The sequence below is a fragment of the Ruditapes philippinarum genome, unplaced genomic scaffold, assembly GCF_026571515.1.
Source record: "Ruditapes philippinarum isolate M1 unplaced genomic scaffold, ASM2657151v2 ctg393_1_1_1_1, whole genome shotgun sequence".
Lineage (NCBI taxonomy): Eukaryota > Metazoa > Mollusca > Bivalvia > Venerida > Veneridae > Ruditapes > Ruditapes philippinarum.
The window spans coordinates 238,781-253,580 of record NW_026854713.1 but is presented as its reverse complement, the minus strand read 5'-3'; the positions used below and the strand labels follow the sequence as shown (position 1 = coordinate 253,580).

At 28.5% G+C, this 14,800-nt stretch overlaps 1 protein-coding gene across 9 annotated transcripts in view; it reads left to right on the top strand.

The window, feature by feature from the left end:
* LOC132740844 (muscle M-line assembly protein unc-89-like) overlaps window positions 1–14,503 on the top strand; it is a 124,132-nt gene extending 109,629 nt beyond the window's left edge. For 3 of the 9 annotated variants that reach the window (XM_060728872.1, XM_060728869.1, XM_060728873.1), the window contains 5 exons: window positions 546–674; window positions 4,051–4,111; window positions 5,333–5,450; window positions 10,937–11,088; window positions 11,748–14,503. In XM_060728872.1, coding sequence (XP_060584855.1) covers window positions 546–674; window positions 4,051–4,111; window positions 5,333–5,450; window positions 10,937–11,088; window positions 11,748–11,889 — 602 coding nt within the window. In that variant the 3' untranslated portion in view covers window positions 11,890–14,503. Of the gene's footprint in view, window positions 1–545; window positions 675–4,050; window positions 4,112–5,332; window positions 5,451–7,723; window positions 7,830–10,936; window positions 11,089–11,747 lie in introns of all 9 variants that reach the window. The other 6 variants (XM_060728874.1, XM_060728878.1, XM_060728877.1 and 3 more) reach the window with 3 other exon arrangements.
* The last annotated feature ends 297 nt before the right edge of the window (window positions 14,504–14,800 follow it).

Below are 14,800 nucleotides of genomic sequence, written 5' to 3'. Positions count from 1 at the left end.
AATGACATATAAACTTCTAGGTTTAATAAATTGCCATCCTAGTTTGAAACAAAATGATTTTGATGCCAATTCTTTCAATGTTGTAAATTGACCATGAAAGTTCAAAATCGGTAATTTGGAAATAAATTTGCCAATTTTGTTGAAATTTTTTCAAATATTTACAAAAAAATTACATAACAATTTTCAATAAAATAGAATGAGTGGAACTTTCTCCTGACTGGAATTCTTAAAAATATTGTAAAGAAAACACAAAAAAAAAATAATCAACAACAGAAGAGTACTCTAAATGCCTTGTTGTTAACAGGTTAACATTTTCTTATCTTTCCTCACCAATTATTCCCTTTGGTCATGCACACATAATCTTGCAGTTAAATTATGCAGTATCATATGGAAAAGTCATTACATATCATATTTTTTTTACAAAGCTTGTTTCCGAGAAAATTTGGTTGTTTGCGGTGAAGCATTTGGCTGAAGACTGATAAGCATTTTGGCTAGATATTTTACTTATATATATATATGATTGGTTTATTCCCAACCTTAACTAGAAGATCAATTGGCTCAGCAAATAATTAAAGCTGCTGGAAGTGTGAGTGGTGTTCTAACGGTGAAAACGGAGTCGTGGAGCAGTAAAGACAACGTGACACATACATCGGAGAAAACCGAGACGTGGGGAGGTAGACGACATATACCGCTTGCCATTATACGTTATATATTAACTGTTTTTAGTATTAGCTTAGCTTATAACACTTGTAGCTTACATAAAACTTTACATTTTGGACTACTGAAAAAATATTTAAGGTTTAAAATGATATACATATTTCTAGTTAAATCAGGCAAATGAAACAAATGCCCTCCAATTAATTTACAGAAGGTTGGTGGTTATACTTGGTTGCATGCACCATGCCTATAACAACATATTGATAGGTTTAGGTCTTCCACCAAGAGATTAGATTGAAAATCTCTGTATGACCATTACTGTGTTGGTAAGACTTAAAATCCAACCCAACTTGTATTTTAAATTTGTAATATTAGAAACCATTGTGGAAGTAGTAACTTCATGGGTTTCTTGAAATTGCTCTGTTTTCAAAAGTTAAAATAAGCGAGTAAAAATGAATTTAAAATGTATACGAAACGTTTTTTTGGTGTTTTTTTGTTTAGAATATCAGGAATAATTATTACAATGTACATAATAAATTTCAATAATATTTTGAAAAGAATCCAAAATATAATTATATAAAAATGTGAATTTCTCTTTTTGAAAAAGTCAGTAATAACTGAAAGTTCAGTCCAAAATGTAAAGTGCAGTATTGTTTATCTAGTCATACATATAATTTATATTGTAAACTCACTGTCTAAATAGATATTTAACTCAATCCTAACCTCTTTAAATATATATGAAGAATAAAATTGCATGATATCACTATTTAACTTAGTTGCAAGTACTACATTTTGATCGTAAAAGTTTTGATTATGTCAATAACATATTGAAACCATTAGCAACAGCTTTTGGTTGAGATGTATTTACTATAGTTGTAAAGAAAGTAATTTGCAGACCAGTTGCAAGTTCTTACATTTGATTTGCTTACAAGTTTTCACATTTGATTAGCTGACAATTTCTTACATTTGGTTAGCTTACAAGTTTTTTTTTCATTTGATTAGCTAACAAGTTCTTAAATCTGATTAGCTTACAAGTTTTCACATTTGTTTAGCTGACAAGTTCTTGCATTTGATTAGCTGACAATTTCTTACATTTGGTTAGCTTACAAATTCTTAAATCTGATTAGCTGACAAGTTTTTACATTTGGTTAGCTTACAATTTCTTACATTTGGTTAGCTTACAAGTTTTTTACATTTGATAAGCTTACAAGCTTTTACATTTAATTAGGGTTAGGGTTAGCTGACAAGGTCTTACATTTGATAAGTGATACAGAGTCAAACCCAGTCAGAGGCAAGTTGCTGTTTCCTTGGAGAGAAATTTTACACTCGTTGCTGTACTGGTTGGTTCCAGAAATAATTCAAGAGTATATCTTACTACACAATCAAACTAAAATAAATTCTGTATAATCCTAAGTTATTTTCAAAGACAGGCATTTAATATCAAACATTATTATAAATGTATGTCTTTATATTTCTGTTATTGTGATCCTCTTATATTTTTTTTACCTTTTTCATTAAAAATCAATATGGTAAACTTTTTCAATTTCTTTTGTTACCATAGCAACATTATTCAAAAACAAACTGAGCAAACTATGCAAAGAAAATTTGTTGTAACTTAGTCTTTCCTTTTTAGTTTCAAAATTGTTGTAAATAATTAATTTAGTATAGACCCAGATTAATAAGTATAAACTTTCTTTATAATATTCTCATGGAATTTCCATTATATGATATTGTAATGATCTGATGACTTTCAATGAGATAGAAGGCATGTCAGTGATGTTGATTTAATCTCATCACATTTCATTAAGACAACATAATCTTACAGTGTTTCAATGAGATTATAATAGATCTCAACGCATTTCAATGAGATTATAATAGATCTCAAAGCATTTCAATGAGATTATAATAGATCTCAAAGTATTTCAATGAGATTATAATAGATCTCAAAGCATTTCAATGAGATTATAATATATCTCAAAGCATTTCAATGAGATTATAATAGATCTCAAAGCATTTCAATGAGATTATAATAGATCTCAAAGCATTTCAATGAGATTATAATAGATCTCAAAGTATTTCAATTAGATTATAATAGATCTCAAAGCATTTCAATGAGATTATAATAGACCTCAAAGCATTTCAATGAGATGATAATAGATCTCAAAGCATTTTAATGATATAATAATAGATCTCAAAGCATTTTAATGATATAATAATAGATCTCAAAGCATTTTAATGAGATAATAATAGATCTCAAAGCATTTCAATGAGATAATAATAGATCTCAAAGCATTTCAATGAGATTATTGTATATCTCAAAGCATTTCAATGAGATTTTAATATATCTCAAAGCATTTCAATGAGATTTTAAAACCTTATCACATTTCAGTGAGATCACATAACATTATGGCATAGTAGTTTATCATAATTATGTTATCTTAGGATATTGTAGCATTTCATTGATATCATTGGTATTTATAAAATGACATATACATTTTACCAAGCACCTATATGATAGAGTTCTCATATTCATAAGATTTTAGCTCTTCACAATTTAACTCTGGTTTTCAAACTGTAAACAATTTACACAGACTTTAAACATTTGGTTAAAGAGGCATTTTAACTGATTTTTTTTTAAATACACTTTTTTTAAAAATTCTGAAATACAAGATACTGAAGTAAAAGTTTCAATTACCTGGAAGTTAGGTACAATTCAGAATTTAGTCCACTTTTCATACAATAACTTCACTCTTATAATTGTTGTGATGGAAATAAATATGTGAATAGAAATTGCATGCTTTAGATATTATCATATTGTAAATCATTATACACTTTCAAAACTCAATCTGTTTTTATGTATTTTGAAATTGGCGGGTTTTTTTGGAGCAATTGATATTTCTTGTTAACATTAACTAGCTTTCAATGTTTTTATCTTTATAAATGGTACAATATCTTTATTTATTCTGTTTCAGGGATTTATTATCATTCTTTTCTACTAAAAAATTGTAAATTTATCTTTCTTTTCTGTTTTTAACTTATTACATTAGTATTTGTATAGTTAAATTTCACTACTTGAATCATAATTGCTTTAGATAAGTTATTATTAAGTTGTTTTATATAATTTTATTATTTTGATAGTTTTATGATTAACATTATTCAGATTTTAACTAAAAGCAGAAAATAGAAAAATTTATATATAAAAAAAAACAACCTTTATATTAACAACATAACATGCTAAGCATGCAACGTTCAACATCAAAATGGCGTCTATGATTTTATTTTCAGATTTTGGATAGTTTGTTTTGTCTTCCTGTAGTCTTTTGAAATATTAAAGAAATTCTGCACAAAAAATAAAATTTACATATACTTAGCATGTTATATTTTGTATTACAGGTAGAGGTGGTGCTATGAATGCTTTCAAGGCCATGGATGCCAAAAATGCCCCCAAAACAAAGTAAGTTTTACCTTGTTGTTTTCATCTTTCTTTCGGAATCTACAGAAGTTGTTCATTAGAAACATATGTTACTGATTTATGTAATGAAATTAAATAAGTATTACTGTATTACCGTATATAATTGAAGGATGTAATGTTATTCTAGCTATTCTAGCTATCACAAATTCTGCACATCTTCATGGATTTGATTAATTTTTATTATCATTCGTTATATTAGAATTATAAGATATAAACAAATTAAACATAAAAATATAAATAACAAACTCAGGTAAAGGTAAGAAGCAAACACGTTGATGAATGTAAATAATAATGAATTCCATAAAATAATAATACAATGCTTTGATGTCATATGATGAAAAACAGGCAAAAACATGAAAGAAATTTGCAGGATTTTATGACAATATTTTCATGAGACACTGCCTTGAGAGAAGCTATGTCAGTTGTCACACTGGTATTTATAGAAATACAAAGCAAATCAAGTTATTTAACCCGATAGTTAGATGATTTTTATTTGCTTATGAAAAAAAAAGTTTTATTATAACTGTCGATAAAGTATATTGACAGAAGTTGTTAAAAAAAGTTGCTTTAAAATGGGAGAGGAAGCTTTCAATACTGCACACATTAGACATTGGTTTTGGGGTTGTTTTTTTTTTACGCACATTTCTGATGGACCTGTAACCCACCAGTACTCAATTCTCATTTGGTATTTGGTTTTTTAAGGGACATGACTCTGAAATATACCATTATATGAATAAAGTTGTTATTTTGGCTAGATAAAATTTGTTATTGACTCAAAAATTATAGGCATGAATTTCAGTGAGTTAAAAATAAAAGAGTTCCATATAAAAAGACAGACTATTTTCAATTAAAATTTTGAATACCTTCAATACCTGTCAGTTTGTCTGTCTGTTTGGCATTTACACAATTGCAAAATAAATAGTAAGTTTTCATGAGTGATGATTAACTTTAATTTTAAGTTTTGAATTTCATTATATCTAATAAATGTTAATAAATATTCATTGTTTTGGCATCAATTTGAAAATATTTTGATTGGAATTTTGTATTTTATGACTGAAAATTTTATGTCAACTTTTAATATAGAATTTATTATTTTACATTTTATTTCGTATGATTTATCATTTGACTATAAAAATAATTATATGAATGTGATATTTTTGTAACCTGGTGTTGTTGCTAATTTTGGCATGGTGTTTTTCTTAGTCCCCTAGTAGCGTACACTTTTGCTAAGAGAGCTGCCAACACGTTCAAGAGAAATGCGGTCAGCATTAAACAGGATGTGCTGAATTTCGTGAAGATCAACACTGCTGAATATAGCGAGGTACATAAAACAAGACAGCTTGGCTGTGTGACAGCTGTTTATTGTAGGCGAGAGAAACATATCACATGAATCTAACACGGCTGTGTTCCATGCGCAAGGAATCGGTCGTGTTGTGATATGTAGAAGCTGTTTAATCACACTTTTTTTATTGACCTTTAGTCCTTTCTCACTAAATTTCAACTATCGGGGCCAACGTGAACTATAGAGGGCAACGTGACAGGTCTTACTGTATCTTAGTATGCTTGCCATTCACTTACTTGCTTACTTACTTGCTCGTAAGACTGATCGTTCATAAGTCAAGGTCACAATTTAGCAAAAAGACTTTTCAAAATGAAATCTTTATTCTAAACAACTACATTAGCTTTCTCTTCAAACATTTCAACATGTTATCAAATTTTTTTGCTTTGATTAAAGAATAATTATGTTTGGTTAGATTAAGAATATATTTTTTTACAGAAAATGTTCTGGCCTTTGCATTTGAAATTTACTGAGAATTTTAAGTAGAATAGATTTATTATAATTAATTAGTACAAAAATAATATTTTAAACTGCACTAATAAAAATGTAGTCAAACTTGTCCAAAAATAATCTGACACAGTTAATAAAACTTTGACTTTATTTCTTGTAATAGTTACAAGTGTAGTTTAAAATTCTGACTGAAAAAACCTACTTTAACTTACTCGATGCCACATGGAAAGACAGTCATTTTGGACAATGTACTGTTACATAATTATTTTAATTAATATGGTGTTCTATGTGTTTGCAAGAGATAAAAGTTTGCCGGCTGTGTTAGTGTATTTTTGGACAGATTTGACTTTGTAATTCATTAAAAAATATATTTAAATACTCCATACTAATATCCTCTCCCACATCATAAAGGCATCAGAAATAACAATATAAACTGTGATTTATGTCCTTTAAATCAAGCAAGTATTTTCTCAGATTTTTTACCAAACTTATTAGTTTCAATTTTTTACCATATACTGTTTGCTCATTGACCTGGCTCCATACTGGACAGGTGGTTTGTCTGGAAATTATTATATCAGTTATAAGACAAAAATGTCAAATAAGCTAAATTCATAACTGTTCAGACGTCAATCCCTATGATTTGAAATCTGTTTTTGAAAACTTGAAAAAAAAAAGTTTTTAATACATTTTTATGATGCAACATGATCATGATTGCTCTAGGATATAGGTGACATTTCTATTTCAGGTTGATAATTGTGTGTTTAAATGCTAGAATTATTTATTGATAAATTTTATCTTCCATTTTGCTAGAAAACCTTATTAATGAATAAACTTCTGTGTAACGTCCAAAAAAGACATTTTTTTACTATAAATTTATGTAAGCATGTAACCCAATATTTTTATAACACACCTTGATCGCTTGGACATTTGCTTAGATTAACACAATACTGTCCTCTATAATTTATTATGTACCTAGGATTATTTACATTTTCCAATTAATATTTTTCTATAATTATAAACTATTGGTTACCATGAAACCTTTGACTAACACAATTTCCTCTTTCTTTAACCTTATTGATTATATTGTACTATAAATATGTAACATATAACATAGAAATACAATTTTCTTTTGTTTCCATAGTAACACATAATTTTTATGCCAGCCAAATTTATAATATTTACACATTGAAAAGTAGGTAATAGTAATAGTCAAATTTTGCAGGATTTTGGCGTAGGTTTTGTGATCTAAGATTGTAAGACGTAGATGTAACGTTGCCGCCTGCTGTAAGATATCAGCAGACGACAATCTGAAAATTTTACAGGTATCTGATCATCAAGATAATGTTAATTAATTACACTTTTTTTGTTCCAGAAAATTGTTGTCATGAGTCGTCAATCAAGATTTGATATTTTCCAGTTCCCAATTTATTGGCAGACGCACAAAAAAGATATCAATATGGCAAGAATCTGATTATTGAATGTTGCATGGAGATGCTGAACACATTTTCCCAACATTTTCATGTATTTATGCTCATTTCTCTGTGTAGGAATTACATAATTGGAAAGAAGTTAAATGCTGAAACTTGGTAACAGTCTTGAGCCCCCGGGAATGTTAAAAGTGGTGTTTGTTTTTCGGTTAACACTTATCCTCATACAGAATATTCAAGGCTTCAGTTGACCTGATCAGCAACTTAAGGATGTTACAATGGACCAAGGATGGAGAGTTTTCTGGTTTTATTTCAGGCATTTAAGTTTCAAAAATATTGTACACTGTTTTAACATTTGACATAATTTGTTTGTTAAAGCTTAGGCCCCGGTGCTGGTAGAGGCGGAGGTGTTGCGAGGAGCCCGAGTACCATAAAAACCATGCTGCTGGATTGGTGTAAAGCAATGACTCGCGAATATACTGATGTAAGATAGGTCATGTGACCTTGCATGGCAAACTCCCCCCCTGTGATTGGCTGCTATATGTAGCATGGTGCTTGGAAATTGGGCGTGGACACCCCTGTGATATGTGTATTAAATGTTTATGTGTAAATGTGATATTCGAAAACTTTAACTTCTGATGTAAAGAAAATAAATAAATTAACATCAAAACTGCATGATAGTCTCACCTAGAAATATGAAGGTTTAAAATCACTCCAGATTTCTATTTAAACAAAAGTTACTATAATATTATACATGTATATACATTGTAATGATAAAATGTCTTGGGGGAAGTCAAGTATATTAATGGAATATTCACTCATTTCATTTATTTATGGGTGATTTAGCATATCAAAACTTTCAAAAATGAAATTGAATGAGAAATTCAGGCATTTATTTAGACTGTTTTCATTTGAAAAAACGAACCTAAAGGTTTTTGGAAACATAGTTAAAGTTTTTGGATTGTTGTTATACATGTTGTGTATTAATGTTGGTGTGTAGTTTATTTTTTTTAAACCATTTTTGGTGGAACACACTAGTCAGTACCTTGATAACTTGGTGTTTTATTTTATTTTGTTTTTTAATTTAAACAGTCAAAATGCATACAGCTAGATCTATCAATGAAGGATAGATGTTCGTTACAAATTTTATAAAAATTCTTTCTTAATTTTAACTTTCTATGGGTTTTATTTTCCAAAACAAAAAAATAACAAAATGATATATCATTTGATAATAGAAAATGATTATCTTTTACATATATCATACATGAATGTATGACAATACATTTTTTTCCAAAGCAGAAGTTTTGATATTAATTTTTTTGCCTCATATATGTAATTGATTTGTTTAAACCAGAAATGGGTTTAGGTCTACATTAAGTTTGTGTATTTGTAAAAAAAAATTAATTCTCTAAACTGATGCTGTATGGACTTTGACTATAATTTATAGTGATTTTTGTTTCCCAGACAACCAGTGAAGATTTTGATAAACATTGTAGCTTTTGCTTTATAGTGTTTTACCACAGAAATATATTAATATCTTTTTCTTTATACTATATACTTCCTTTAACTATCACTTTCACTTATATATCTTATTTTGTATCCACACTTTGATCAATATTCATTATTGTTTGAAGTCTAGTCTGTTAAAATGTTGGTAATTTATGTGTATCTTTGTCTAGAAATTGATTTAAAATGGATGATTTTATTTTTCATTACTAAGCTGACTTGCCCCTTTGACTTTGCACACTGGACAATCATTTTCTATGAGTGTTGGAACTTTTCAATTTAAATGCAAGTTATTTTGATATCAGTATGTGTTTTCAATTGAGGGGTCAACTGTACAGATTCTGGTCATATTACATGTGCTGGATCTATACTGGTGATGTAGGCAAGTCTCTCTTAGTACATGTTTTAAAAAGAAATAAGACAACCAATATTTCTTTTATGTGACCAAGAAAATCATGTCAAAAATAATGTTATGGATATTGAAATTGTTTATTTTCTTCTTTTCCTGTCAGTCTGAAAAAATAAACATGTATATAGAAAAATGTTGAAAACAGTGATCGAAGCAAATTTGTTTTTATCATGTTGAAGACAGATTACTAAACAGTGATGAATATTGGCCAAAAAAAACTTTGTGTGATGTCATGTAATATGTATTTATCTATTACTAACTTGGGGAGGACTAAAACGGCACCTTTTTATAATAGTCTTAATGTAGTGTCACCTTTTCTGATGTGATTTCTAACCCTCTATATGTATGATTAGATCACCAAATGATATTGCTCAGATTCTATAGTGCCATTTTAAATAGAAAAGACAAAGTATGGTGAGCAAATTGTTTTTGTTTGCATATTATGAAGGTCATTAAATCAAACAATGCATCAAATCAACATAAATCAAGAAACAAGAAATTATATTATTCTTTGCATATTCATCTGTTTCCGTTATCAATGTTTAATTGTGTAAAAATTGTTGGCATTGCCTATAGCAACTAAATAAATTCCAGAGAATTTTAATGAACTGCAAAAATTATTATAATATTCTAATGAAAAAGATGTTGATTTTGCCAATTATAAATTTGAATTTAACAAATATTTTAAAGGTATTTTTTTTATCTTGAAGGTAATGCATATTACCTTTTTGTTAAGAACATTTAGTTTAACATTAAAAGCTTTTTTTTATATCTCTGTTAATAGTTTTGTAGTTTTTTTGTTTTTGTTTTTTTTAATTTTTAAAGTTGCATAATATATTCAATGACCTTTGTACAGCTCCTGTATTTTACTTAGTAGAAAAAAAAACACACACCCTATCAGATATAAGGAACATGGGATTTAATCAACATGCACAAATACAGATGTTTTTATGGCTTTCCTTGTATGGTTGTACTTTGTTTTCTTCATTGCTATTGCATGTGATTCCTGCTATAGTTGTGTACATGAATAATTTCATTATTACTTTATATAAATTGCATGAGGCTAGTTAGAATTTAAACCTTTTACCTGCTGAATTTCTTAAATAAACTTGTCCATCATCCATTTTGAAACTTTCCATTATTAATTTTAGGGAGACCAGTTTGAAAATTTAAAAGATGAAAAGTTGGTCAGCCAACATTATAGAGCCAGGCCAGACTGCATGAATTTACAGGCTGGCCTGGCTCTATATAGTAGTTAAGGTTGATCCCTTTCAGTTCCCGCAGGTTAAGGGTTAAATGATTTATTAGGTTAAAATTTAGTGTTTGTTTGGAAGGATTATTGTTAATTTGCCTTGATGATGTTGATTTTTGAATTTCAGTTTACTATATCACTGTATAATAATTATGTATTAAGTATGTTACTTTAAAAAGTATAATGCAGAGAGATCTTTTATAAAACATTTATTAATTTGTTAACATTTGAAAATCCATTGAGCTGTAATTAAAGAAATTTTTATGTTTTATAGCATATACATTTTTCCTTTCAATTAAAACATTTTTTTTGCATAATTTGATCCTTAAAATTTCCATAAAAATCTGATGAGAGGAAAACTCAAAAGAATATTAATTTAGCATGTGGCATAATTATGAATGCTTTTTTTTCTGTCATATTTTAGATTATTGAGATTACAAATTTCTCGACATCATGGAACAATGGTATTGCTTTCTGTGCGCTAATCCACCATTTCTACCCAGATGCCTTCGATATTCATTCTCTGGATCCAAAACAAAGACGAAAGAATTTTGAACTTGCCTTTGACACAGCTGAGTGAGTGTTTTCTCTTAAGTTAAAGTTTACTTTTACATTCATTGCAACAGTGTCTTTATCAAAGTGACTTTCACCTGAAATAATGTGGAGATGAGCACTGGAGGTCTATTTTCATCAGTTATGGCCCTTAGGATTTGCTATGTCACCTTTGCAATATTGATGTGACTTAAAACCTTATTAAATTAATTGAATAATGTTAAATTACAATATATGGACTGTTTAAAGACTATCTAAGTTTAAATTGAGGACGATTGAGATAGTTGATAATATTTGTCTTGCTGCATGTCTGTAATAAGATGCCACGCTAAATATCTTAAATGGACTTGTTCTTTTTCCTTCTTTCAATCTTAAAAAAACTATTCATCATTTTTAGAGAACTATTAAAATATGTACTTACTGAATAGAGAACAGTGCAGACCATGATCATACGACCTTGATGTTCTGGCTAATCTTGGTTTGCACTGGTCGCATTGGTAGAATCGGTTGACGACAGTAGACAATATTCAGTTTAACTTAGTATGAACAATGTACTTTTCAGAGTTCAAAGCAGGATAAGTCTGTTTTTGGCATACAAAAACAAATGCTCTAAAATGTTGTATTTAACCTATATAATTAAAATCAGAAATGAAATATTGAAAACGTTTTTTTACTTTTTGCAGGAAACTGGCTGATATTGCACCATTATTGGATGTTGAAGACATGGTACGCATGCAGAAACCAGACTGGAAATGTGTGTTCACATATGTTCAGAGTTTTTATAGAAAATTAAATTCACATGAGAGAAATAAGGCTGTAGCCTAAGACATTAGAAGTATGGAGTAACGATTGGGGGAAAGTTAAGTATTTGGGGAAGTCTTTCTGAACAATCCCTTCAAATATCTGTATTAAATTTTATCTCCTAAAAGTCTGCGAATCCTGCATTTATACTGCGTGTTAGATCCAGTCACATTCATTCTAGGACAATATTTGTGCTATGCCTTCTTGTACTTTATGAACAAAAGTGAGTTAGACAGGACTTCAGCTGCCAGCTTTGATGTTTCATAGTTCAAAGTTTCTCAGTGGAATATACTTAACAAAATAAATCTTGTTCAAAACAATGGTGCTGTTTAGTAAATTTCAGGGGAAATATGACAATAATATAATGATAAAGTTCATTCTATACTGATAAAGTTGTTCTAGATACATGTGTTTTCTGTATAAGAAATGATGTATCAGGTTCCTTGTTTCTTAGTTATTTGAATTTGAAAACCAATGATTGAATTGTACTCTCCCATTGGTCGATGTCAAAATTGTGTCTGGAATCAACCAATCAAATTTGAAGTTTTTTAAATCCAATAATTGTTTTTAGTTTACAAAGCTGTTATCATTTTTTTTTTCATGGAAAAGCTGTTTGCAATCATTATTGTACCCAAATTTGTTAATGCCAAAAAAGCATAGATGCCCTATCAAGAATAGGTTGAAAAAAGATTCAAATTAACATTTTTTATTATTATTTGAAAGTGGACATATTTTAAGATGAGTATTTGTTTTAAACATCATAGATATGTATTGTGCCATTTACATACACATGTAGTAAATTTTTAACTGAAAGTTTAAAGTTAACTGTGGCATTTTAGACATCGAGATAACTCCCTTGTGTTTGGTAATTTTGGGAACGGAAAGTTTTATTGCTTTTTGTATTATGTATTCAATAAATTGTGCTATAATTTTAGAAATATTCAGGTAAAGTTTTAAATAGAAAACCATCTATGCAATATATGTATGCATTTTATTCTTTTCATATTTTCCCAAATACGGTATCATTAGCAGTGATGGAACTCTATAAAAATTATTGTGTTATTTAAAGTATATTTTTGTTGAAAACCAGTATAAGGAGATTGTGTTCTTAAATATTTTGTTTACTTCGGTTCTTAAACTTGACTGCCTTTACTCTTATAAACTATGCATTTACTTTTATCGTATCTGATAATTATGTAAATACATGTATATGGAAAATAATTGGGATAGAAAATAAGATGTGTGACAACATTTTTTTCTTGATTATTACACTTAATTAAGTAAATGGTGTTTACTGCAATAAATATTATCTGCAATTTCTTCTTGTCCATCCCTCGTTTTCTGCAATTATCTTTGCTGTTGCAAGAAAACAAGGCTGTGTTACAGTGGGCGGAGATAAGAGGTGGTGACATGGGCGGGATTTGTCTGTTTGCTCCGCCCTCAGGATCTTAAAAGCTTCCATATTTTATAAGGAAAGACTCTCCATTTGACTTGCTTGTTTTTTACTATATTATCTCATGATGCCAAATTGAAGTCTAAATGCAAAACTATTGTTCAATCTTTAAGCAGAACTTTTTGTTCCATAAACTATTATGACCTCTGATAGGAAGAGCAGAAAAAGTAGGACGTAACCAAGAATGTTTAGTGAGCCCGCCTTAATACAAAACATTAAACAAAATAATTCCAAACCAAACCAAAATATCCGATATAAATTTGATGTATTATGTTGAGTTGTTCTGTGGAAAAGAAATGTTGCACTATGCTTTTGCATTTATTCTTCAAAAATTATTTTTATTTTAAAAATTTTTGTGTGATGCAATGTATGTACATGTATATGTTAAAGCTGTATAGATAAAAAAGAGATTATTTTCGAGTTATTTTTTTTTCTGCCATCGCATGTTGATTTGTTAATATTAGGATATTGTTATAGTAGAATATTGTTATGTATATTTATTTGTAGAAAAAAGGTGTTTTTTTATAATATATATATATGAAAATGTTGAAAACTTATTTTATTTGCTGTCTATTTCTTACAATTATACAATAGTTCTATAGGCCCCAATAAATGCCCTAAGGTCATTTACAGATTTCCACTGGGGTTTGTGCTTATAGAACCACCCTTGTGTGCCTTTGTCTTAACTTTCTGGCATTTTATAAAAACCCAACTGAACTTGTAAGTTATTAAGCCTGAAACTTCAGCCCTTAACCTCGATAGTTATGGTAGCTGATTTTTTGAGAGATGGTGCACTAATAAGAATAAGTACGGTTATGTACAAGAAATACTTTTTGTACATTATAATTATGATATTTATTCATTTTTTTATTTAAAGCATAATTGATATGGTACAAAGTTTTAAAACTAAACAAATATAATTTTATATCCAGCAATTAAAGATTTTAATGATAATTTATCTATCTTGCATTTAACATTTTTTACCTACCTTTTTTTACTATAATATTAAAACATGCACATAATTATATGCAAACATTTTTTTTATGTATCTTTAATGAATTTTAATAAAACTTTGTTGTTTTTATTATTTTTATAGTGGAATTATATTTTAGTATTCAATATAATCTTTAATACAATTTTACTTCTTTAGGTTTATTTTTTTTCTCTACCTAAACCCTGCGGTAATGTATTATGTAACATGTTAATACCTCATTTTAATTTACATAATTTTCTTTTCTTTTTCTCGCTCTTTTTTTCCACCCTTTGTATATGCTTTTAACCTGTATATTATGTATCTTTAGGCCACTTCTTTTATATTTCTTGGTTTACAAAACCGGCGACCCGAAATATTTGTAAATTGGAAAAAAAATAAAACTGAAATTTCCACTTTTTTTTCCCCCGATGCAAAAAAAATTATCCGATAAGCGCGATAAATATGAGTACGAAAATTCGAATATTTTTGAGTACGAATCTATATAACAC